This window comes from Aulostomus chinensis, chromosome 9 (genome assembly GCF_037954235.1).
Source record: "Aulostomus chinensis isolate RoL2024-O1b breed Wild chromosome 9, RoL_Achi_v1.0, whole genome shotgun sequence".
Lineage (NCBI taxonomy): Eukaryota > Metazoa > Chordata > Actinopteri > Syngnathiformes > Aulostomidae > Aulostomus > Aulostomus chinensis.
Window position 1 is genome coordinate 9,033,932 of NC_141328.1, and position 27,433 is coordinate 9,061,364.

The following is a 27,433-nucleotide window of genomic DNA, read 5'->3' on the forward strand; positions in this document are numbered from 1 at the left end:
CACTGTGACAGGATGTCAATACGCTCTTTAAGCTTCTTAGAGGCACTAATGAAAGTGGCCGCACATTGTCCGGGAGACAGATGGTTTCTGTCTTGATTAAGTTTTAATTTTCCTGACTGGAAACTACGACAGGCTTGGCTCGACCACTGTGGACCAACAACTCTCTCACACACACACACACCACATCCCCAGGGACAGCAGTGTGAACCTGCAGGGTTTCAATGAGCTGGCATGTTGACTTCATCTCCATCAACTGCTGCATTGTTTTTGTGTGTGTGTGTGTGTTTTTAATTGCTCTTACTTTGAATTTAGGGAGTAATTTTCTGAAACTGGAAGAGTGCCTGCTGCAAATGTATACATCCTTGCTGAAACGATCTCACATGATGTCACACTGATGGAGGCTTCGGCAGTGACTTATTCTTACTAATCATGAGCAGCGAAAGTAAGTAATACAAAATTCAAGCCTTTGAAAATGTTTTATTCTTGTTTATTCAATTAGGTGTTACTTTTGATCATCAACCCAATCGTAGTGATGTTTCACAAACAATTTACATCCAGTGTTTTAGCACGAAGTTGTGTTGTCACAATGTTAACTGGCTGTTGAATTGAGGAGCAATTATTACGGAATTGTTAAAAATCAATTTGGAACTGCCAAATGGGTGATTGATTAAAATAGCTGCAGATTAATTGATTATTTAAATATTTAGTGGTTGGAGTTTTCAAATTTGTAAAGGGAATTAAGCAATAACAAAATCAAATTCATGCAATTGTTGGCATGATGACATCTTTGTCGTGCATCAGAGTTTGTTGCGATTTGTCATAAAAGTTTTCCTCGATTTTTCGATGACTCCGTACCCCTATTTTTGGAGTCCAGTTTTGACCACGCGCATGTTTATAGCTTAAGGTGAAATATGACTCAGAAATTAAAGAAATCCTTCAAGGTTCCCTCTGATCAAATGTTTAATGACCTGATTTGAGAGACATAGTGGAGCAAGCACATGCAATGATCAGGAGACATGAGGAAATATTTATCAATTTTCGCCTGGATACTTCAGGGTGCTATGTGAACCTTTTTCTTCATACAGGCAGGCAACATGAAGATTAACATTGCATCGGCACAACCATTACACTGGGGCCTCCTTCTTCTTTGTATTGTAACCTTCTGCAGCCAGCTAGTGTCCACTGGCAACCAAAGCTCCAGAGGGCAGACAGGTATGTATCAGACCCAGCCAGACCAGTCACATGCCCTGAGGGGCTCATTATAGCTCCTGGTCACCAGCCTGCATGCTTGAGTTCAGTTTAAGCTACAGGATCCAGGAAAACCATATGTCTTTTTTTCAAAAGCACAATATTGAGGTCTCTGATTTACTCCGAATATTAAGATGTTTATAGTGATGAAAAGGGGGTTTTATTGGGCAAAATGAAACCCAAATAGCATAACCAAATCTTTCTAGTGTTCCCTAAGAATAGCACATTTGCTTCATTGTATGTATTTCAGGATTTCATTGATGGACAAGAATCCATCCATCCATCCATCCATCCATCCATCCATCCATCCATCCATCCATCCATCCATTTTCTTCTGCTTATCCTGTTAAGGGTCGTGGGGGGGCTGGAGTCTATCCCAGCAGCTTTCGAGTGTGAGTTGGGGTTCACCCTTGACAGGTCGCCAGTCCATCGCAGGGCCAACACATATAGACAGACAACCATTCACACTCACAGCCACACCTACGGTCAATTTAGAGTATCAATCAGCCTCGTCCCCTCTTGATGTCTTTGAACTGTGGGAAGAAGCCGGAGTACCCAGAGAGAACCCACACAGGAACAGGGAGAACATGGAGACTCCACACAGAAAGATCCCTTACCTGAGCTGGGGCTCCAACTCAGAATCTTCTTGCTGTGAGGTGACAGTGCTAACCACTGCACTACCGTGCCGCCCCCATAAACAAGAATGTTGACCTTTAATCAGTGGATGATTGAATCCCTAGTTAGCAGTCAGGAGCTTTCAATTACAACATAAATATTATTTAGAGTCAACCAGTGTTACTGTGCAAAATCTTCATAAAATATTAGCTAGTTAAACTCCTTGGGGTCTTGAACAGTCATATAAATTAACAATCCAGTCTTTGGCAGGACTAATAAGTCAGTCTGAAAGGTGACCAGAGAGCCACAAGCTGAAAAACTGGTAGAAACTGGTTTGAGCTATAATGATGCACTATATTTCATAAACCTATTAATTTCATGTTTTTTTCCATTAACCTAAATTGAACAGTAAATATTGAAGTAAAAATCAAAATATTCCTCCCAGAAATTGACTAGAATCATTTTGCAGAAATATTCGCATTAAGTATCATTAAATAGAAACATTTAAGATCAAAGCTGCTGAAAAGTGTAAGAAGTGCTACTTCCAACTATTATGTTAACTTAGTTTTTTGTTTAGAACGAATGAATGATGAATTTACTCTCCACTCCTGCTGTTGGTTTTGGTCATGCAGCCAGCCAGACACCTCAGAAATAAATATGCCATCTGCATGCATGGGCTTCTCTTCTCTTTTTTCAGCTCTGTTGCACTCCTTCAGTTTGATGTTCAGTTCAAGTGTATCGGCATGAATCATCTGCAGAATAATCACAAATAACGTTCAGTTCTGTTTATTTCTTCCCCAGTAAAAGGATGCAGGACACATACTATATGTGGTAAAGCCATCTATATCGAGGCTGTTGTTCTGCTAATTTCTGTGGCGTGAAACATGGAAATAGGAAATTATATTAGTTTATTCTGTGAGATTTTAATTTTTTGCTTGATTCTGGTATGAACACTAATACTTTTCATCCACTTGATGGTGCTGTAGTGTTGAAATTATGTCTGACATATACTTGCCTTGTTTGCACAATCATTTGCATGAGCTTAAAAAAAAGACTTTTTTGTCTAATAAAGACAGCATATTGTTGTTATGTGAAAACAGCTACATAAGTCCAAAAGAAAAAGTCAACCAAGCTGCTTCTACTACTCTTCTTTATACTCATAATCATCACATAGAATTGTCACCTTACTCTCCAAATTGCCTTCTTCAGGGTCATCACAAGAGAGGACAGGGACTTGTGAAGTGGTTGCTGCTCATCGCTGCTGCAATAAGAACAAGATTGAAGAACGCTCTCAAACAGTCAAGTGCTCTTGCTTTCCAGGACACGTAGCAGGGACAACAAGGGCTCTGCCCTCTTGTGTTGAAGGTAATATTACTGGGACCCTCTTCTATCTCTCTTAAATGGAAATATTCTGACATGACATGAATACAGTAGTCGTCCAAGTAGAGTCATGTTAGTCGTTTTTACCCAAGTCTACTGATACCAGGCCTGTGAAGGACCAAAGAGTATGACAGCAAACAACTCTTTTTTAAAAGTCCTTCAATCTTAAAAGTGACCTGCTGTGGCATATTTTTCTCCTCCTCCTCAGCCTCCATTGTGCGTCAGAAATGGTGGTGTAAAATGGAGCCTTGTCTGGAGGGGGAGGAGTGCCGAGTTCTCCCTGACCTTACTGGCTGGTCATGCATATATGGGAACAAAGTAAAGACCACAAAGGTGAGTAAAATCCCCTCTACAAGAGACACCGTTGTGTATCCGTTTTCTCATGATATATCTATGGATGCTTGAATACTGATCATGCTGCTTTACACCAGCAAGCTCTTCTCTGATTGTGAAAGATCACACAATAAACATAATCGCTTTTCCCACTGGCCACATCCACTCTCTCTGCTCCCCAATAGGCACAGTGGGCTCAGAAAAACCTAATTCCATAATCTGTTGAATGATGGGGCCGAGAGGACAAACATGAAATAAGCTGTAAACTAACACTGAACACTAAACCCCATGTAATTGAATCTGATGGCCAAAGGAAATGCTGCTGCATTCAGAAATGTGCTTTCTCATAAATAGCCTTTTTGTTGAACTGTTTTAGATTCCTGGGGGAATATTTTAGAGTGACATCAGGGCAAGTGATCCCAGGCAACATGTAACCTGGGATCAAAAGCTGCCATGTGGTCCATTAATTGATACTATTTAACAACAGAATAAAAGAAAAAGAACCAAACTGATGAAGTTCAAAGCTCCTTAGTTACTGTTACCATGCCTGCTTTCCCTCCTTGTCATTCACGATGATAGCAGGGCTGAATTACCACTAAATATTGTAGTTATGTGCTTTTAATTTCTTACAGACAAAAAAAATCCACATTTGTTAGCTGAAACAAAGTGAAAAGATTTGATCAGCGAGAGCTTGTTAGTTTAAACAAATGGTAACTGTAAAACTCCATGAGGTGGTTAAATATTCTGCCTCCAGATAACTTTTTAATGACTCCTGCTGACCCATTTAAAAAGGAACCATTAAAAGCATTTTTAAATATGTACATGATGTACACTATAACATATAGCACATGCCATACTGGAAAGTAGCAGCATCATTTTCTACTGAAGAGCTGATATTGTTTTAAAAAGGAAATCGAAATCGAAATTTATGCTGAGGGGAAAATCTAAGAAATTCTTATACAATAGTTCTTCATTTGACATTCACACATTTTCCAATATTTAAAGAAAAGGCAATGATCTGAGAAGATCAACCTTTCTAGATTTTTGTTTCTCCTTAAATTTAGTATGGTCAAAAGCCTTCTCAATACATGTTCTCATTTAAAAGCAAACATTTTCCATCTGAACATTGATATGCACAAATTAAACTCTAAAACATTTCTGAATGCTCTCAAATATTGCATACCTTCCCCATAGTTCATGCAATATTTTCTGAGAAATCTCTTGATGATTTATTGTTGTCGTTATGAAAATGATAATGTCATGAACCACTGAACTGTGACCCATACATCTCTGTGAGGTCTTCAGCGGGATTTATCGCCATGGTAACTTGTACTGCACACCTTAACTATCAAGATGAGAGGTCAAGACATATGAAGATAGAACCTACTGATCAATCAGCCTCTTATGAAAAAAGACATCAATATCTGGTACTTAGGTGAGTGAGCTCACAACTACAGAACAAAGACAAACAAGTAGATGTACAACAACAACAACAACAATTCACCAACTACAACAACTACTACTACTAATAACAACCATCTCTCTTATAACCGTCTTATATGGAGCAAACAAAAATGTGTATTTCTTTTTGTTTTGTATGAGCCCGCAGACACACATATCTCCTACAACGGGTATATGACATCAGCAGATCTGAATTCAGTTCGGTATCAATTCTACAATCAATCAAAATTTTATCATCCAACCAAATTTCATCAAAAATAACTGACAATTTTTTGGAATTATCCTGCTGAAAGTGAAACTAGTGCTGATGATCGTGCTACAACCATGGCAGTGGTATTAATGGGGTATGCAATAAAATCCAATGGCCATTTACGCTTATGATAATTTGGCTTTTATGATGTAAGTAAAATGCCATTATAATAATGGAACACTTAAATTTGCATGGTCACTATGTACGCTTGTACAAACAAATGAATGCTTTCATTTCTGTATGCTTCATTTTTATTTGAGAAAAAGGATTTAAGGATGAAGAATCACCAGCGTGCCTTGTAAACATCTGACTAAGCTGCTTGGATGCAAAGTTTCTATCCATGTGCAAAGCAGGACAGGACCAATATGCAGAGATCTCTGAGACCCCACAGATTATCACCAATTATGTGACACTCATTTCTTACTTGAGTTTGATTGCATTTTAGTGTGTCTGTAAAAAAACAAAAAGTTGAATCCAATAATGAATTATTTACTCTTTCAATGTTCTGGAAAGATTAGAAAAAAATAACCCTCAATGCTGTCCAAACTATTGAGATTTGGACCATTTCTCTTACCGTTCATGCACTGTTTTGATAAGTGTTGTGTATAGTTACATTTGTTAAAATATGGACTGTGTATTCCTCCTGTTGATAATATTTCTTAGTCACTAATAATGGTCTGTTGAAACCTGAATGTATAAAAAGTATGTATTATTACATGTTTTATTCTATAAAATATTTCTACATCATTGTAATGGATATAAGCACGCTTTTACTGTCCCTTTTAGGTGGCGCGGTAGCAGAACAGGAGCTTCACCGAGCCAGTAAAACCCTTCCCAGCCTGCAGCAGTCACCTTAACTCACACTGGACTCTGAGGACAGTGACTGCCCCCGACAGATAGTGCTAAAAAGAATATAGATTTAATTAGATATCTCCTGACTGAGAATTAAACTGCAGGAACTCATTATTTTAATTTACCATTTCTTGAACACAGTTTTAGTTGGGGTTAATCTCATAGAATGGACAATCTATTAGCAATTGACTTAAGATAAAATGATGCAGCACAGCTTTCTGCACAAGTCTATTTCATTCATTACTTGATATGCTGGACACATTGTGATACACTAAATCAAAGTTTGGATGAGGGTGCTAGCAGATACTTAAGAGGAGATTATGTGGATTTTCAGGAGACTTCAGCCAGCAGCTTGCAACTCTCTTCCATCAAAGCAGCAAACCACAAATACTGAGAAATTTATGATTATGTAGCATGTGTAGACAATGCTGTCCTGTAGACTTACTTTGAGTTCTATAAGGAGGTCAGATCCCTTTGGACTTTGTCATAAAGATGCACACTCACAAAAAAGCCTACACACACACACACACACACACACACACACACACACACACACTGTTTATAAACACAGGCTGCTTTTCAACTTCATTCCTTGGACAGGCCACCACCTGCAAAGCTGTGATGGCATGCACACAAGCAAGGAGCTCCAATGCAAAACAAGGGCTGTTTGAAATGCTAATCATGGGGAGAAAGGGGAGAGGAGAAGAGGAGCTTCTTCACTGTGGAGAGTATTTACATCATGCTTTTGTTTGTCTCTCTAAACTGAGTGCTCCTGTGGTGGAGACTCTGCTTATAGTAATGATGGGAAACACTGGAGATTTTCTGCCTTGAAGCAAATCATAGCCACTGGCAGAACTGTATGTTTTCCGTTATTGTCATGTCCTCATCTTTTCATGAATAATATTCCTTCCCGACCCACCCTGATTGCTTCTCCTGTATCTCTTGAGTTCCACCGGATTGTTTGCATTTTACATTCTCAATGAAGAGACAGTTTGTAATAGCAGAAATACTGTGACTGCTAATCATCCAATCTGAGATCTCAGACGTGCATGAATGCCACATACCGTGCTATTGAGAGCAGCTGAATTCTAAGCAGCTTGCTCAATGCAGTTATGCATTATGATTGTTTTGGTGCTGACACATTTGACATACACTGAGCTGTCATGCAGTTCAAATGAATAATTGCATGGCCCTGTTTTGTTTTTGTTTTTCTTCAACATTAAATCAAAAATGATAAAGCTAAGTAATTTTTAGATTCAAATATTTAAAAAAAATATTCTCACCCCTAAATCAATAACTTTATCCAGTTATTGAGGATGAAATGGAACATATAACTTTAGTAGAACCTTTTCTTCTTTGAGGCATATTTTTTTTAAGGCAGGAGGCAACAGTATTATAAAAAATGATCTCACAGGAACATTAAGATTACAAAGAAATTATAACTTCTGAAAAAAATGGACCGCATGTGTATTTAACTTGACAGCTGATTAATAAATCGGCAAATGCAATAAATGAGCTATGCATTCCAGTCACAACTATGACAGGATTGAATTGAAAATCAGTTGTACAATAATAAATCTGACTAAAACTTTGTTAACTGTGCATCTATTTTGTTAGATTTTACTTTACTCTGTAAAGCTGTAAATCTGTGCTTACACGAGTATCAATATGAGAGATTTTGAATCAGATCGCTCAGTTATCATCTTTATTCTGATATTATATTTCATCTAGATTGTCTTTGATATTAAGAGAGGCTCTTACATGATGGGTTATTTAATCAAATAGTTGACTGACATACAATTTTGGTCATTGCTTGTTCCAGCATTCCAGCAGTCGCCTTTATAAAGATTTGGTTGAACCTTCCTATCCTATCTGAGAACACCTTTTTGTTGTTGTAAAGGGCAATCAATAATTTAGGAAACTAGATATCCCTCAGAGAGTGCGTCCCTCTAAGGAGGTCAAATATGGACATACAATCATGAAAAACTGTTCAGAAATGTTCTTCTCAACTGCCAAAAAATAAGTCCTTCAGTTCACAGAAAGAACACCATCCATGCCATCTCTATGAGCCTTGTAATGATTAAAATACACAGCCTCAAAAGTTTTTTTTCTTCTTCACATTACTCTTATTTTCTTTTTGAAGAAATATTGACCATCATATGGCCTCTGAATCATGTCTCCAAACTACAATCAAGATTATTTTTGGAAACCAAAACATTTTTTCAACCATTTGAAACTCAAGGAATTTGATTCAAAATGTTTGTGTCATATTTCAAGAAAAATACCACAAATGGCTATATCCTGCCAACAGTCCTCAGGATCTCAGGATCTCATTTGATCTAGACTAAATCGTTCATCATCTTTCCACCAAATTTCATCAATATACATTATTAGTTTTGGAGATTTGCTGCAAACAAATTAACAAACAGACCCACGGCAACGATCGCATATAACTAGCTGAAATGACAGCTGCAACCTTTACAACTTGTCACTTTAAATTTGACTAATTTTCCGCTTTTGCAACTGAAGTCTCGTGTCCGTGGAGGCAAAGTCTTGTTAATAATGTGTACCCAGGAAGAAACGAGGACATTTATGAGGATTTTAATCCTCTTCAGGCAACTAGATTAAGACTGATTAATTGTTAAATGTGCTTTTGAGTCAGAAGTAATTTATAACTCCAATTTAAACTTAGGAGCTGGTTGGGATTGTTGTGGAGTTGTAGTCTTATCACCTACTTTCTCAGTCAACTCCTCTCCATCTTATGTGTATGCATTCATATATTACACAGGAATTCAAAGCACGCTGGAACTGAAGAATTCTCTAACTGTAAATCTGAATAGACATGGACAAAAACACTTTGGAAGGATCAGGAGCTCATGGAGTGAATGTTTCTCACAGACTACAGAAGCTAAAAACATGAATCCACTTGGGAACTGAATAGAATAAACTGATAAGTGACTTCATATTAATACCATTTTTCCACTGTTCTGCAGTTTCCTCAAGTCTTCATACCTTGAGTTTACTTTTCGCTATTAGAAAAATGTGTGTACTTTGTATACACTAGATACTGTCATGGATGTTAATAGGCTTCAATATGATCACTCTATGTTACAGCTGCATCAGTTGACGAGTTTGTTTTTCAAAATTGTAGCAACAACTAACTTTTGGAATGAAAGTTTAAAATAAAGCAAAATCTTTTATAGCCCAGAGGGGTTTATGTCACTGTTGACAGCACACAACCTCAAATATGCCTGTATTCCTAAAATACCAGCAGCTCTTACAGGTTTTTGTTTTTTTTACTCATTTTCAAACAAGCTAGTGTGACATTCATTAGGTGACTTTCAGGTGTGTCTTAAATAAACTGGGATTTATACACAGGTAGTTTCTGACAAAAGTTTAAGAAACCTGTGCAGTAAGGCATGATGCTTTTTATCTGAAAAATACCCTTGAAGCAGCGAGATCTTTTCTGTACAAATGGATTATAATCCAGTTGAACATGTGTCATAATACCGGGGTTTGAAACTCAAAATCATTGAATAAATTCTAAATAAATACAAAATAATCAAACTAGAAGTTATTGGATCCTCATTCTTTGCATGAAAATATAAAATCCTTGATGGCTGAAGAAAAGTAACAAAAACCTCTGATGAACAGAAGCCTAAACGGAAGACTATTGAAATCAGTGTTCACATCATCTCCAAAATTAGACAGATAACTTCACTGAGAGATCATTCCAAAGAAATGAGGGTGTGAAGTGTTATGTTTGGCTCCAGATGCAGGCAGAGAATATTGGAGATCAGTTTCAGCATTTTGTCGCTTTTAGTTTTGCCATGTGTTTCATAAGAATATGCAGGATGAAAATGGAGATAAGAGCACCACAGGTATGGATTTGAGACAGGGGCAGGCAAACTGAGCCATGGAGGTCATCTTTAATGACATGAGCTGACATAGTGCCAGGTACTGGTGTGGGATCCTGATCCCAACGCAAGACATGGTAATAAATCACAGACTCACACAAGTGAAAAATTATTGAGAAACTCAGTAGTCTGAGCAGAGTAGCCTTGAATGTGTACTCCCACATAGGTGAGCTGACAATCTGGCCAAGAGCAGAGGTTGGACTAGAGGATAAATACTGCAGGAGAGGACCATTGACTTCAGGAGATTAGAAAGATAGGAGACATGGAGTGTAGAATGAGAGAGAAGAAGGGAATTTGAGACCGACTGTGAATGGATTGATTACTTTTTCCATTTCAAAAGAGCCACCAAAAAAAGGGGACAATTTTCAGAACCCCTCCTATCCTCTACTGTGCAATATTAGTTGGCCATACTGTATGTTGGTACAGAGCAACAGATTGATCTTCTCTCCAGACAGAGACATTTTCAAAAGTTTTCTTTCACAAATGAAATCACTGCTTCCTTTTCCTGTGGGGAACAAGGGAGGTTGATAATGGAATAAGCAAGGCTGATTTATCTGTCACTGAACTGGAGACATTGTTGGGGGCATATTCAATCCAAGATAAAAAAAAAAAAGAAAAAAAGATGTTTACGTGTCTTCACTTGCCCCGCCTGTAACAAGGTTGAGGAACTTAACATTTACTTAACATTGCAAATTTAAACTTTTTGGCTTTTAGCACCATTCGCTCGAACAACCAAATTTGCATACTGAATGTGGTCTTTAAGATTGTGGGAGAAGATTGCAATGCTACCAAGACATGAAAAAAAAAACAGCCCTTTGTGCCCCTATACAAGATGTGCCTGTCAAAGTGCCCTTGACCTTTGACCATCAAAATCTTTTCGATTCATCCTTGAGTCTCAGTGGATGTTTTTTTGAAAATATAAAGACATTTTTCTCAAGGCATGAGCTATTGGGATAATGAGAATGGTACATATGAACTTAAAGCCCCAAAGCCTAACGCCTCTAGTCCACAGAGGTTGCTGGCACAGAGGCATAACTTCTTAATCATCATGTTTGCAATTTCGTTGGTTGGCCTGTAAACAGACAGACTAGTTTAAATACTGATCGTAGGCCATTTTACTTGAAACCAGCAGAGGGCCCTTGCCCACTTGCAATTCACTAGTAATCAAAGAAAAGAGAAAAGTGAGGTTAATATAAAGAAGAGCACTGCTCTGGAAACACAGCAATGCCGCCTTGCTTTACAGGTCATTGTTGACATTTAACAGAGACGCACAGAATGCACAGTGTATTTTGATTACTCAGAGGTTCTCCTTGAACATTTTATCTATCAACTGTTAGGTTATTACTGAATTGTTTTCTTGACTACATTAAATTTAATTGACCAAATCAAGAATATATGTGATTAAATGTATCTATTTGATTTATTTTAAATGTTACTGGAAATATTTCCCTCTTACAGTTCAAACCAGAATCATAAGTAACATATTTCTGGCAACTTGTCATGTTTCCAGGTGATGTGAAGCCATGATCTTTTCCTCTCTTGTGACTTCTGTCAGGAACAGTAGCTCAAGCTCACTAATAGAAAAGGAACTGTCCTGGGGCACATAAAAAACATAATGGAACCACTGTTCTCCTCTCCTTTAACAACTTTTTCCTCATCTATTGTTGACACTTGTAATAAAATATGTCAACACAATTCTCCGTGTCTCCTTGTGTGCATGTACTGTGTTTTGAGTGTTTGTGTGAAGTAAATTAGCCTTCTTCTACTGCAGGCAACAGCAGTACGTAGGCAAGTCAGAGCAATAAACTGAATGTAGTTTGGTCATGGCTCAGAGGCTTCATCTATTTGCTTTGTCATTATGCATAGCAACAGAGATTGTGTTTTCTGCTTAATTAAAAGAGAGAGCCAAACAATTACACTTTGATGAACAAACATTAATTGGACAATATTGATGTTATCAGATGTGTGTGATGTATTCATATGCTATGCATTCATGTCTCATGGCTGTGTGTTAAAATAATGAAACAGACACTCTTATTCACCCACAAAAGAAAGAATGACTAACACTGTCAACATTAAGGCACGCACAATCACTTTATATCTTGTCAGACAAGGACATTTTTACACATTTATTGTTATCAGCTTTTTTTCTTTTGTATCAAAACAATGTGACATTCAGTCATAGGAATCTCGCTTTGTCATTGCCTTACTCATTTGTGCGATGATGAGGTGTTGTTTCACTATTTTTTTTTTGCAAATAATGACTCCTTTTTCTTATTCATTGAATACTTGTTTATAGAAAAGGAAATTGTGTGTTTGTCTTTTGGCTTGACAGAAATGACAGCGATTGAGACAGAATGGCTTGTGAGGATTGAGGTTTATGCAATTAGGATCAGAAATGTTCACATCGCATTACAAAGTTTTTTGCAGAAACAAAACAATTCACCAAAAATGGAAAAAAAATCTCACAAATTATTCTTTTTGAGGGTCTTTGATACTGTTAATACCAGCAACACGCCTAGGTAATTACACCCATCAAATACTGTAGAATGCAGAACCCCCTTGTTTTCAGGAAAGGCACAAAGGCAAATTTGTAATTGTAGCTCAAAAACAAGAATTTTACTCATCAAATACTAGAACATGACTGAAGCATCCTGAAGGCTATTTTGTAAAAAGGCAGCTTAACATGTTGTTCTCATTTTTGACAATATAGAGCCTGTGTGTACCTAATAGGAGGGAATGGCATACAGGTGTGTGTAATGCTATCACTTGGCTGCCAATTAGCCTGATTAACCCCATTAACCTCTGGAAATCTCTGTGTGACACACAACCAACCATCCAGCCACCCACACACACATACACGCACATACACGCACACCTGCTCTCACGTTATAGCTAGCTTTCTCCTGGTTTCAGGTTGTAAAAGATGAATGTCAATTATCAATGAATGTCAATCCATCCATCCATTGTCTTCCGCTTATTACTGTTAAGGGTCGCGGGGGGGCTGGAGCCTATCCCAGCGGCTATGGGCGAGAGGCGGGGTTCACCCTGGACAGGTCACCAGCCCATCGCAGGGCCAAAATGGAGAGACAAACAACCATTCACACTCACATTCACACCTACGGTCAATTTAGAGCATCGATCAGCCTCGTCCCCTCTTGATGTCTTTGGACTGTGGGAGGAAGCCGAAGTACCAGAGAGAACCCACACAGGCACAGGGAGAACATGCAGACTCCACATGGAAAGATCCCGTGCCCGAGCTAGGACTCGAACCTGGGACCTTCTTGCTGTGAGGCGACAGTGCCAACCACTGCACCACCGTGTTGCCCACGAATGTCAATTAATATCTTTGTTTTTTTTTACTAAACATGTCATGTCAAATGTCAAAATTGTTGAAATACGTATTTTTAAAAAAGAAAAATAAGGGACATGAGGATGAAGGAAATATCGTATTGACTTACCGTAGCTACATTTACATTTACAGCACTTACATCTTATTTTTACTTCCCTTTTGTTCCCTGCCTGGGGAGTGGAGCTCAAAATGAGCATTTGTATTAACTCAATCATGTCTTCTATTCTGATTCTTATGTATATGTACTGTCCTTATTGAATAAAATAAGCAACAGTGATAATGTTTGGTTCTCAGACATATGAAATTCATATCCAAAGACTAGAATTTTCAACAGGCTCAATGCATTACGGGCACAAATAATTTGTTAACACTGGCTCAAATTTAGCATTTTTTTTTTTGGATAACATTTATCATGACTTTCTCACCAATGTGTGTCACCTGGAAGTTGTCTATCTTTTGTGCCTGGTCCACATTTATTCTGGTGTAAATTGTCATAGTGGACACAGAAACGACAGCATTGTGGGCTGCGTCTTCAGCTGTAAACCCTGGTCTTTGTTGCACCGTACCCCTGAAACCTCCCCCTGATGTGTTTTAACAACACAATGTACCACCCATGGTGTGACTTTACTGCAGCGGGGACGTGGTGCATACACAACTTATCAAATTAATTTACAAAGCCAAATCAAAGTCCATGTACAGAAGTCAATATATTCAATTTGTGACTATTACAGAGTGAGACTTCTTATCTTGAAGGGTGACTCAGACCATTTTATTCTATTCATTTATACATTATCATTTTCACATCTTTCATAGGCCTTTATTTTTTGAGCAGCATGATTATTTTCCTGATAAACCCAGAAAAACACCTATCCTTGGCAGAATGTGTTCAATATTTCCGGTACAAACAAGGAAAAAAGCAAACCAAGACAACGCCCTGTTTCTGAACCCTTAAAGAAAAATTTTCCTTCACAAAATTCTCTTAATTCTCTTCACTGAGGTTTGTGTCTTCATGTCTTCTTGTCTACTTGTCTACTTGTCTACTTGTCTTCAATTCGCAGATAAGGGCAGTCAAATTTCCCAAACTATTTTTAAAGCGTCTTGTATGGGTAATTGTGTTTTACTGTCAGTTTCTATTAGAGTCAAACATGAAGGCGAGGAGAGGGTGGTGAGGAAGAAAATAACCTACAGCAAGACACCACAGTTAGGCTGAATGATTGGACAGGAGTCAGCCACTGCTCATTTCATCTCCCTCGCTTTGACAGATGACGCCCACATTATGTCATTGTCTGCCACGAAACAAGCAGGTTCTCCGGTGAACAGGAGGTTCCCGGTTCTGTGCCTGGTGTCTTTGAGCAAGACACAGAACCCCTGATATTTTGTCATTGACTATTTAACAAGTCTCAGAGGAGTATGACAACAACTTATTAATCAGAGTCATAAAAGTCTGTCCAGTTCCTTCCGAAGATATATATATATATATATATATATATATATATATATATATATATATATATATATATATATGTATATATATATTTTTTTTAATTTTATTTTTAAGGCCAAGATAAAGCTACCAAACTGCCTGCTGCATTGCAAGTATTTATTAGCAGAACAAGTAATTAACGTTTTTGAGATGTAAGATTCATTTGATAGTTCAGAAAAACAGCGCACATCTTTTCTACCGGCCAGGAGGAACATCCATATCACGGCTGCTCATCTCCTCCAAAAAGGTTTGCATTTATACCAAACCAATTTTTTACATACCTGTAGTTATTGGTATATGCTGTACCACATTGTTCACGATGGCGCGACAAATGGTAGAGAAGGCTCATCTTTTATTCAAGACAGGCTTTCTCATACCAAGATAAATTCCCTTTCCCATTTAAATGAAAAAAAAGCTTCCATGTATTCATCTCTCTATTCAGCTACTATTTAGTCTATCTGTACCCTCTTCAATTTCAGGGATGTATTCAATTTTATGTTTTTGTTCAGCATTTAGTCGATGCTCTCAGCCAGAGTGGCTTACACAGATCCTCTTCCACAGAGTCAGGGTTCCAGCCAACAACATATGGCCCACGTGCACTCGTCACGCTCATTTTCAAACAGTCATGTCAGGTTCACAGCAGGTCAAACATTCAATTTACCACACGTGGACACTAAACAGTTTTGATGTATTTTGTCTTCATTATGCTCGGTGATGATGTTATTAAACTATTTTTAGACCCTGATTTCATTTAGTTGCTCATATTTTTCCAGCATGAATATTTGTAAAAAAAGAGGTTCCTACAGCAACACAAAATGTCAGCCGAGTGCCTCTGCATCAGCCTGACATAACTTGATATAAGCCAGTGCAGCAGACACTGCGCCGGTGTCATTGTAAATCTGTCTATGTTTGCTTTGTGTGATCTACTTGTTATTCTTTTGTGAGGACCTAACTGCATGAAAGGCCTGGTGTTCTCTGCATGAATCATTTAGATGAAAGCCAGAGGAGGGGGGGGGTAGGGGGTGGGGGGGAAGGAGCATGAGGCACCTGATGTCAACTTTAATTAGAATCCAGTTTGGGCCACGTTACCTTGACTTTGAAATCTCACAATCCTGCAGTGGCAGTGGACACTGTCATCAATTATAAGATGTGATTAGACTGGATAATGTTTGTGGATCGTGTGATGTAAAGAATATCTTCGGAAAGAGAAATGAATACATTTGTGTAGGCTGGCTCCTTTCGTATAGTGTCTCATACATCTGGTGCAAGGATCAAAGTTTGCAACAGCCATTCCTTTGATTCCATACATTAATAATAAAAATACATTCTGGCCGTTGATCTTCTCTTGGGCAGATAATTATTGGTCTGTGGGGATTTTATCTTAAGTTATTTCACACTTAACGCACCTTGTCATTGTATCCTGTTGCTTTAAGTTGCACCTTGATATTCATGGATACCAAGCAGCATCTTCCCAGTGCAGAGAAAGGAGCATGACTAGACTGTATGAGTATTCTGAATGAAATCTGTCTTCAGAGCAAACCCGAGGGACCCCGAATTCCCAGGAGCTGGTGCGTCATAAAAAGAAGTCAGGGCACATCACCATCACTTGTGTCTTATTTTTCACTGTTGATGTGAGACATGAGAGCCTACAGCTGCAGCCCAGAGAGCCACTCTGCAGGCAGAAATTGGGATTGTGCTTATTGCCATATTGCACACATTATGCCCATTTAGCATTCCCATGTTGGACAGGAAACATTTCAGATTCAAATTGTGTGATAGCCTGGAGCAAGTAAACCACAGCAGCATTTCCATGTATTCGTACAACCATGCATAGCAGTCAGTGAGAGAAATGAGAGTGAAATCTTTTTGTGGATGATGGACAGTGGGCTGTGATTTGATATTAGTGTTTATGCTACAACACCAAAAGTACCATAAAAATTGAATTTAAGTCCGTCAGAAACCTATTACTAGGCTATTGACCATTAGTCCCTTCTCACTTACATTCACAGCTGACCACAATTTTACTTCCTCATTAAAATTCTTAATGAAAAAATTAACCCTTCATAAAGCGAGGAATCTTTCTCTGTATGTCTATATACCTGCATTATTTCAAAAATGCTTCAGCTGATCTAATTCAGAATTTTATCAAGGAGGCAGAACCTGGGATTTGGTGCAAGTTTGACATGGGATATGTTTAATACAAACTTGGAATAAACCATAATTAGTCGTTCTGTCTTCTATCCAGCAGTAGATATCATGTGTAGACAGGGAGCCCCCGCCTCTGTGGCTCTGTGACTACTCCATCAGGGAGTAGTCACAGAGCCACATTGGCAAAGTGAAAACATCTTCTCTTTGGTTAAGAACAACCAAAAACTTGCTCACTTCCACCTCAATTCAACAAGAATGAGTGGATCCGAGAACAGCAGCTCCTCCGTTGTGACTCATAACGTGTATGTTTGTCATTTTGTGACACTAAACTCAACAAAATACGTGAACGTCACGTTACAGCCGCTTTGCTGCTTGCCATTTGATTAGTTGACAATGGTTGGCTCACCTTCAGTGACTGTATCCTTTGTAAACAATGAGATGTGCTGTCTATCTTTTATTTTTTTAACGTAGCAGAAACACACAAAGAGAGAACACCCATTCAACCCATTCCAAACAGGCATATTTTACATGCGCACTGCAATAATGGCTAAGATCTTCAGTAATTAGGGAGAGACTGCTGCATTTTAGGAAAAGTTCAATAAGGCAATCGTACCTGGATGATCATTTCAGAACGGAGCATGTCTGAAGCGATTGCTGTCACATCATGTAAAGGCTGAAGAGGCACAAGATCAAATATGTACGAGGAGAAATGAAAGCGCATCTTCATTGCCTGATTAAGATCAATGTAATAAATGCCTTGTGTCACCTCCTATGCTCAAACAAGATAAAATCTGCTTAATAAACTATGAAATTAAACATTTAAAATGAGCTGATTTTATGTTGCGGAGATGATTCTTCACCTGTCAGATCAGTATATAAACATTTTACTCTATGTAGAGTTATACCCCCCCCCACACACACACACATCGAAGTAATAATCCCACCAGCTGTCTCCCTCCTTATATTTTCAACTATAGGGGTGAGTAAACAAAAATGTAGTTAAAGAATGTCAGTCTCCTAGCAAGTAAATAACAGAATTAACTGCCACATTTTATTAGATGTTTGCTCAAGAAGCTTCTTAGCATGAGTGATGAGGTCTCTTGTTGGATATATTTCATTAGGAACTCTTGTCCCTGCTATTTTCACTAGTTCTGTCTTGAACTTGATGTGTCATCTATCAAACCAATCAGATTCCAGCAACATTGAATCAAATCTGATGAAAGTTGGGGCTCTTGTTCCAAGCCATCGTCAATCAACTTTAATCAACCACCACCACACAGACCTGATTAAACACGATAGTTCATTTTTGAGTGTTAAACTTTTGATAAATAACATCCAAGGAGATTTTGTTTTGATCTATAAACCTTTTTTTTAAAAAAAATTTTATTCAGGATTTAATGTTACAGAGAAATACTTCAAATGTGGGAGAGCAGGGGCGTTTAAATTCATCACTGACGCTGCTGCCTGTGAGACAGCAGAAGACGAGCGTCTTCCATCATTTCATTAAACTTTTCAATTCACTGCTGTTCTACAGTCTTGACACTTTTAGCACAGCAGGTGCCAGGTATCCTGTGATCACGCGATTCATGTTGGAAATGAAGGAACATTCACTTAACAGTCGCATACATCTGAATGACAAAGAGTCATTTAAGCACCTTCATGATGCCAGAAATCTTAAAGGGTGATTAGGAGTAAAAGGAGTCCTGCTTCACTTCAAGGTTAACTTGTGTTCGACATCCTTTTCTTCTATTTAAGCCATCTTCAAATGTCATCTTTTTTCATCTTGTTTTGAGAGCATTCTCAGGGACATGTTCGAGGAGAAGTTGTTAAATTAGGAGAGTTCAATATCTTTAAATGTGGGCCCTATTTTCTCCTGTTATTGATTAAAAATGTTCAATAAGAATGAAAGTTATTGCAAATGGTCCAATACTGCATGAGAGTACAACTTGGCAACTGCTGAGAAGTAATTCCACAAGACAATTTTCTCACAATAAAACAGGTTTTTTGGGGGAGCCACGGATAAACTGAGATTTTCATTGCAATTGTCAACAACTTTATGGAAAAGATCTTTACGGAGACAGACACAGAAAGACCCCTAATGGGGCTCCAGCACCTGCCTGCCCAGGTGTGTGACTTCTCTGCACAACATTAGTTTCTATTTATTTCTCTTATTTTATATTTCATTGGCCTGTGGTGCAGGTGTTACTTAAAATGCTCCACAGATATAGAGGGCTTATTTATTGATTGTTTCTGCCATTATTCTGCTATGCTTTTATGTGTATTCATTCCAGACCAGCACAACATTTTCAACTAATAATAGCCTACACCTCTCACTCTCTCACTCTCTCTTCACAAGGTTTTTTAGCTCGTAAGATTTCCTCTGCAGTTGTCAAGCAGTACTAATGCTGTGCTAAATGGTCGCTACCAGCACAATAGTAAGGTTTTTTCATTCAAACCTCAATCAGCATCTGTTTGTAGGCAGATTGTTTGTTGCAACATAAAATGTGTAAACATGAACCTTTTTTTTTCTTGTATTGTTTTACATGAAACTAAACTATGTTTTCTGCAAACCAACTCTTTGCAGCACTCTTCCTCGGATGATGAAATTTACACTATTCTCTTCCTCCGGCAACTCACCTCCCTCACACACATCTGGCTCTGTAGGGATCCCTTCCATAATGTTGTCACACGCACACAAAAAAATCTGAGCCAGTCAGTTGCAAAAACAAGCACTTTTACATTTCAAACTGGCAGTTTTCAATTCCACGGTTGCTGGTCACATCGTTCTTACTCAATATTGTGCCAATTCCAATAATTTGTGTCCCATTTCCACCCCAAAACATTGGTAAATAACACTGAGGTTTATCCTTTATCTAACATGATGATGTGCTCAGTTTTGACAAGTAGGTGAAACTGAAGGACTTCTTCTATATCACATCATAACGAACAAGACAATTTTTCTGTGCATGAATAAATTCTTCAAGAGACTAGTGTCATAAAAGCCCTCAATTCCTGTTAAAACATAATGAAGTTCATTGGTGAACTGAAACTTTAACCAAATACATTAAAGTTTTAAACCAGATGACAAGAGACATTGGTGTGGGGGGGCAGCAAGCGTGTATAGGTATGTATATTTCATAGAGGTGGGGGATGGGTGCATTGCAATGAACAGACAGGTGATTTCAAACAAAGCTGAATACAAGGGGGCAGGAGGAAGAATGAATCAGAAGGTCCAGCAAAAACTTTCATTTTTCTTGAAGATGGATGATACTCTCAGCAGCAGCAGTCACCCGGAGTTCCTCCTGGAATGATTCCTGAGAGGCAGTGAAAGCCACAGCCAGTACCCCACTGTAATACTACATCAAAGTGCTGTAAATACAGTGGAGAGTCTTGTTCATCCATGTGTGGAGTGCAGAGTTATACTGTATTACATGGAGCAAGAGTTTCTCCGTGTAATAACTTGGTTGCCAGGCTTAAAATGCAGGGAGAGTTGGATGAGACGAACATTTTTTTGGAATATTCTTGTTTACTTTCTTGTCGGGAGCAAGGTTGGAAAGACTAATAAATTTAAGCTTAAAAAAAAAAAAAAAAAAAGAATGTCTGCCAAATCATGTTTGCCTCTCGTGGACAACACATCAAAAAAAAAAAAAAAAAAAAATCCGATGCCAATGCAGTTATTGGCAAAACATGCGTATGTTTGTGCATTCTAAAACAAATTACAAAAAAGAAAACATTTATACATGTGTCACTGTGGCTAAATCGTGATTTTGGTAATTAAAAAAACATTTGGGTGATGTGTGGAAAGAATTTCTGTTTAAGTTAGTGCTTTACAATTGGCATGGTCACAAAAAATACAACGTGGTTAATTTTAGGGGGCAAACACATTTGTGTTTTAAAAAAAAAGACAAGTGGGGGACAATGAAGACCAATCCCTTTATTACATACCGTTGTGTTTTTGACCCATCCACTCAGACCTCCTCTGTTAATAGGCTTTGTTGCTATTAAATAGCACTATGATTCATTCATAATTCCCCGAACTGCTCTGGTGGACTTTTGTTACCTGATTATAAAATGAGGTTCTTTTAGGGGCCTAAACCACTGAGCTTGTTAGTTTCCATGGAGGACAAATTCTTCTCATTTTAAGATAGGCCATTACCATGCAACACCTCATTTTTCTTACACACAACCAATGATTTTCAGATGAGAATTTTGGCAAATAACTTGGAAAAAAAACAACAAAAAAAACCCCATCATTTTTCACACCTCAATAAACAGGAGTACAATATATAATCAAATTAAACATTGTAAATGATGAGCTTTTAGTCTTCAGTTCAATCTTTACTTAAAATGATACGTCACCCAAAGATGAACGACAGTGAAACCAAACCTGTTTAAAGTGGTATCCTCTGCTGGAAAGATATGTTTACATGGTGAGGAGTACAACTCCCTGGCCATTGAACAAGCTGGGACTGAATCTACGAACAGGACCTGAATATTTTTTAACTCAGAGTATTTATGGAGTATTACAAGAAGACCTGGATCATACTTTTTGATATGTTTTAGAGTTTGTAAACAGCCTTTTTTTTCTTTCTTTTTCTTTCTTTTTTTTTTTTTTTTTACAGTTTTTCGGCTGTTAATCAAAAGTCTCCATTAGGTTGCAGCAACTAGGACGCGGTTCGTGTTTTAGGAATTCTGGATTCAACGACAAGTAATGAAGAGTGGTTAAAAAAAAAACTTCGACATGAAATCAAAGCACCTAATAGGCAAAAAAACAAATGTTCATTTTTGGGTGAAGTATCACTTTAAAACATACTGATCTTCTCATTTAACTCCCAGCAGATTATATTTCTATTTCAAAGCATACAACTAATCCTTTAAAGCAGTGGACTTCAGCAATGGGAGGGATCAGATTAGTGCTGCTAACTGACACACGTGAGGGAGCTGGTAAAGATGCGCTCACTTTAGTGAGGCTCCAGGAACAATTACTTTAATGAAATTTCAGCAACTATGGATAGATTCAGCTTCAAATGTACAATATCATCATTTAAATGATTTGACACAAATAAGGCATTTCAAGTACTGAAAACAACTTACTGGTATCACATTTTTGGTGAATCAGTCATTTTCAGGGTAGCTGACGTGTTACCAGGATCAACTGGTAAAGCCGTTTAAGAGGTGGTCACAGGCATATGATTACCGACAAACAAATGGAAAGATGTAAAGAATGAAAGACTCACAAGCTGTATGTGTAAATCATCTCCTTCACAAGACATCTGTTTCATTTTAATGGCATATCCTTTATATCTTCCAAACTTGGCTGGGCTTGGGTTTGTGACTGCATTCAGGGACTCAAATGATTTTTTTTTCAACACCACCAAAAATAAAAATCTTGTACACAATAAAAGACAAACAATTCATGTACAATTTTTCCTCATACAATATTAAAAAAAAGGAAAATCCTGAGGGCTGTCAACTCAAATACTTTTCACGCTCATTCCCTTGCCTTTCATGTATTCTCTCGTTTGGTGCTTCGTCGTAGACGTCTTTTTACAGATGTCTGAAGAACGATGTAAGATGATCTCTGGATATTAATCCAAATGCACAGACACGTTCCATCTCAAAGTTGAAAAAATGATGAAAATATATTCATTACAAGGTTATGATGAAGGTCCTGCAGGCAGCTCGGAGCATCAGAATTTTCAGTAGCCTTGGGCAGGATGTGCTTTATGTATTCTACAACTTTTTACACTTTAATCTGAGAAGTGTTCACAATTTTTAAAGCAACAGTAAGTTCATTGTCTTTGTCATACTTGGCCCTGTGACAGCCCTGAAACAAAAAAGAAGTCAATTTTTAGAGAGATTTACATCACAGAAATGACAAACTTGAAAGAGTAAAGGATTTGATAAAGAGTGATGAGGGAATGTGTCTCAAAACTCAAACAACTTGTTCCCTCCTCTGTGGTTAAGATGAGCTTCATCATTTTAAATGTTTTTGGGGTTGAAATATGCCAGTAGTTACCACTTTTAAAATTTGCATATGCATTTTTAAAAAGGTGGCAAAGTAATTATTTTTGAACAGATTGTATTGGTTTTACACTGAAGTCTTCAAAATCATAAGACTGCAGCTGATTTATGAAGATTAGTTTACGAAACAAAACCTTTAAATCTCTTAAACTTGGTTTGCCACAGAATTTATTTTCTACAATAATCCTGTTTTCATCGAGGGAACCCATGGTGATGATAAGTTACTGGTTTACTCGCAAACATACATCATACCCGCAGCACTCAATAACAATGTCCCAGCGTGAATAATGAGGCTAACCTGTGGATAAACATCTTACCAGAGACGTTCTCCTGCATCCTTCCAACTAAGTGTCAGTATGTTGATGTTGTGTATGGCTGAGTGTTCTGACATTAAAAAGAAATCGAGAAAATTAGTTAGCGAACAAGTCAGCACTGTATTGAAATTCAGTGCCAGTGATGCTAATGCCAGTGTTTCAGCACTGCACTCTCCTCTCTCACTTTTCTGCAATAAACATCTTGTTTCCCAAGGTCAAGAGAGGTTATCTTACCCTCGTGGTTTTGATCTTGTTTCCTGCGTAGCACATCCAGCCTGAGTTGTCAGGTAGCGTCTTGCATTCTTCTCCCTCCAGGCAAGGCTCCATCTCACACCACCACTTCCCAATTACTATGGATGCTACAGGCAACAAAGACAAGAGAAATGGTGATGTAGGTAACATCATACTGAGCACAAAACCAGATAGCACATCCAGCCATGTTCGACATAGATTGCCATTGAGTGGGGGTATCTTATCCTTATTATCAAACATTTGTGAAAGATGTGAAAGTTGGCAGTAAGTAATGTATGTGCTCTGGACAACATGTTTCAGTGCAAAAAAGGGTGGCTATTACAATATTTCTTTATTAGATGCAATTATACATGAATGCAGAGGGTGGAACTGAGGCTTTTCAATTGATCGGTAAGTGTGAATGTGACTTGAGTTTAATGCACACCACATCACTGCCATCAAGAAAGAAAATTGCCTTAAATACAGGGTAAGTAGACAGTAAATGGTTAGTAATGTGTGATGGAGGGAAAGAATCTGTCAGAGCTGACACAGACAGACTTCCAATTCTCCCAGTCAGCTCAAAGATTGCAAGAAAATTTGCTAAAGGATTTACAATAAATGCTGCAGGTGTGAGGTTTTCCCAAAGCCAATCTGTGTTTTAGTTGTGTCAGTCGTGCACAAAATCCATTCCTTGCAAGAGACCGAGAACATGTAGCAGCCATTTGACAAAGCATGTATAAAACCCTCGTAAAACACCTAAAAGGTTCACACGCAATCAACAGACATTTTCTCTCCCTTCTCTTTGCTTTATGTTATGTTTCATTTCTTTACCCTTCCCCGAGGTGTGTTACCTTCAGCAGTTGTGTTTGACTATCTGTTGTTACCCCTGCAGACACTTTCTGCTGTCAGCCGCGGAATTTGGATGGAACATAATCCCACGTAATGTTAATTTTATCTAGGACAAGGCATAGCTTTGGTGGCTTAAGTTTACGTTTGTATGAATCTCCGTATGTTTAGAAAACATAGCAATTTTTTGTGACAGGATTTCATTTTGTGTTTAATACATACAGTATATTAAGTTAACTGAATATAAAAACATTTTTTCTTCCCTGTAGTAAAACCTAAAATTTAACTTTTATAATACTCACCATCGACACATGAAGGTCTGTTTCTAGTGGTTCCAGCCACCTTCCCTGGCAGACAAGAACACTTGACTGTCTGTGACCGCTCCTCAATACGATTCTTATTACAGCATCTGTGAGCAGCAATTACTTCACATGTGCCTCCCTCTGATAAGAAGAAGAAGAAAAAAGACAGACTACATTAAGTCAGCATCTCATGGGTGACCTAACATAGCAATATTTTTGCTTTTTGACAGTGTTTGAACGCCTTTTTATGATTGAATTTTCTCCAATTTTCATATTTGCCCTGATAATTCTGAATACTCAGAATTTTCTTGGGGGGTGGGGTTACTGTGTGTTGGCATGTATTTCATACAGTGCCCTTACGGGTTTATTTCAGTACTCATGCAGTACTAGAAATTCAACCTTATGGTGTACCACAACTTTTTCTTGCATATTCTCAACAGATGATAGTTCTCTAAAAATTGCATTACCCAAGGTCACCAATCACGGAGTACCAAGGTAATACAGGGCTTTAGGACACTCTGGATAACCCTGAGCACAGACCCACCCACAGAAGATCCCAAGCTAGCAAGAAATGTTCCCAAAACATTTGCTAATATTACCCACAGGTTCATAAACCATTTAAAGGTGCAACTTGAAAAGGATAGGGAAAAAATAGATTAAAAAAAAACTAGCCCAATCAGCACAGTGTCCAGAAGTAACAGCTTCATTGGCAACCCAAAGGTTGCCCATATATGGCATGGCAAAGATTCAGACTGTGAAAGACCCAGGTGCATCCTGTACTTTCTTGTTGTACTGTACAGCTTCCATACAGCAATTCCCTGCATGGGTTTTGGAGGACTCTATGGAGAGAAAATACTTAATATGATGGCACATCAGCACCATGTTATCATCAGTGTCGGGACTTCAAAAAGAATATAGAAGATATTTCTTCTATTTATAAGTGTGAGGCAAGGCACTGGAGACAGGTTGCCAAAAAGGCCACTTGTGCTCTCATCTGTAATGTAGTTCTGTTGTAGGTACTGTAATATTATCCTTTTTTTCCTCTTAAAACTATGACTTTATCCTCATAATTTTGCAACTTTTTTCTTAAAGTCTTAAAGAAAACTTTTTTTTCCACAATGCAGTCTTAATGCTCTGTTGTAAAAGCCAAGACCCGGTGCCAAGTAACGAATGAGGCATGAAGCAAGACGAAGGTAATTATTAGCGTGGCTGTAAAACGTCTATTAATTGGGTAGGAAAAGGAAGTTTGCATTACCACAGTGAACCCAGACCGATAATTCTGCACTTCCTGTGTTGTTGCAAAGGTAATTTTCTCCAATTTTGTCCATCTGAAAGTACCATCACTTAAATGCAAAAATTGTCTTGAGATATACTGCTTTAAACAAAAAAAAACTGGTCCTATATTTATGTGGTTGAGCATTGGGCAAAAAACAAAACAAAACAAAAAAGCAGCCATAAACTGCACTAATCTCATAAAGGCACACATAGAGGAAATGACTCTTCAATGCATTGTCTTAATTCTTGACCCTTGGTCCAAGTTTGGGTCGCTCGTCTTTACTGGTACTGTTTGTAACAATGCTGGCCATGGTAGCAGCAGATGTTCATGCTTCTCGCTGCTGGAAGTGCCACTACAATTAGCTTGCTGCTTCGTGCTCATCTGGAGCCAGGATAACATTTCTGGCAGGTTATTTAGCATTAACATTGCTTGTTCAGCTGCAGACAAATTTAAAAAACGTGATTAATTTGAAGTACAAAATTATTTCTATGCACAATAAATGCACAAAACAGCAGACACACAAATAAATAATTTGTAGTTTTGCATAGATACAAGGTGCATGGATTCGTGAAAGGTTGCTGCTTTACGTAAAAAAAAATTATGCTTATTTACTCAATTATCTATTCCCTGTTGAGATTTGGAGTGTAATATTTTGACCAACTGATTGCAGTTGATGCCAATATGTGAGTATTAGGAGATCTGGCACTTTTTTCCCCGTTCAAGCACTGGCAGAAACAAAACTATATAACATCACATAAAAAAGAATAATCCTGTCTGTGCTTTACACCCTTCGAGGACTCGAGGCCCCTGCAGCTTATTGAATGTAAAATGATGATGAAGAGATGTCGAGAGCAGACAGAAAAAAAAGACGTCTATTAACAGGAGGAGAGGCCTGCTTCAGGGTCGTCATGAATATGAACATTGGCTCCACCGTGCAATTATCACCAAACGACTGGCTGTGCCCTGAAGGATGAGAGGACTGGACCGAGTGGAGGCGACCCACCTCAACTGCTGGGCTATCCCACCCACTGTGTTCAGGCTCTCCACATATGAGAGTTGTGCGGCAAAGGACCATCTGACAATTACACCCGTCAGCATGACACAAGATCAAGGAGGTTGTAGACAGAAAGAGGAGAGAGAGAGAGAGAGGCAAAAGAAGTATCTGGTATATTGCCAGCAAAGTGATTTGAAGTAATGTTTGACAATGAGCTGTTGGTTTGTGAAATGTGTCATGGCTAGATTTGCATATATTGCTTTACTACATTTGAATATTTTGATTTTCGAGACTGTTCTGATGCAGAATATTTTCTTCGAGGCAAAAACGCATCCTTGCACACTATCTCAAGAGAAAACCTGCTGCAGTTAGAGTGACAAGCAGCACTGAATCGCTGCAGCCCAGGT

At 38.2% G+C, this 27,433-nt stretch overlaps 2 protein-coding genes across 4 annotated transcripts in view; one reads left to right on the forward strand and one right to left on the reverse strand.

Moving 5' to 3' along the window:
• The first annotated feature begins 203 nt into the window (after window positions 1-203).
• Window positions 204-10,152, forward strand: LOC147255699 (chemokine-like protein TAFA-4). Of its 2 annotated transcripts, XM_086212613.1 has the most exons (5): window positions 204-442; window positions 1,086-1,212; window positions 3,073-3,228; window positions 3,452-3,576; window positions 6,074-10,152. In XM_086212613.1, the coding sequence occupies exons 2-5, from the start codon at window positions 1,095-1,097 to the stop codon at window positions 6,083-6,085; spliced, it is 411 nt and encodes a 136-aa protein (XP_086068739.1). In that variant the 5' UTR covers window positions 204-442; window positions 1,086-1,094; the 3' UTR covers window positions 6,086-10,152. The 2 variants fall into 2 exon arrangements, with proteins under 2 accessions (XP_086068739.1, XP_086068738.1); XM_086212612.1 differs by lacking the exon at window positions 6,074-10,152 and having other exon boundaries at window positions 3,452-3,958.
• Window positions 10,153-19,372: 9,220 nt separating this feature from the next.
• The window catches only part of LOC147255700 (chemokine-like protein TAFA-1), a 34,874-nt gene continuing 26,813 nt past the window's right edge, over window positions 19,373-27,433 (reverse strand). For both annotated transcript variants that reach the window (XM_086212615.1, XM_086212614.1), the window contains exons 3-6: window positions 24,757-24,897; window positions 23,612-23,736; window positions 23,381-23,447; window positions 19,373-22,866 (exon numbers count right to left, since the gene is read on the reverse strand). In XM_086212615.1, the coding sequence (XP_086068741.1) occupies window positions 23,415-23,447; window positions 23,612-23,736; window positions 24,757-24,897 (299 nt within the window). In that variant the 3' untranslated portion in view covers window positions 19,373-22,866; window positions 23,381-23,414. The remainder of the gene's footprint in view (window positions 22,867-23,380; window positions 23,448-23,611; window positions 23,737-24,756; window positions 24,898-27,433) is intronic.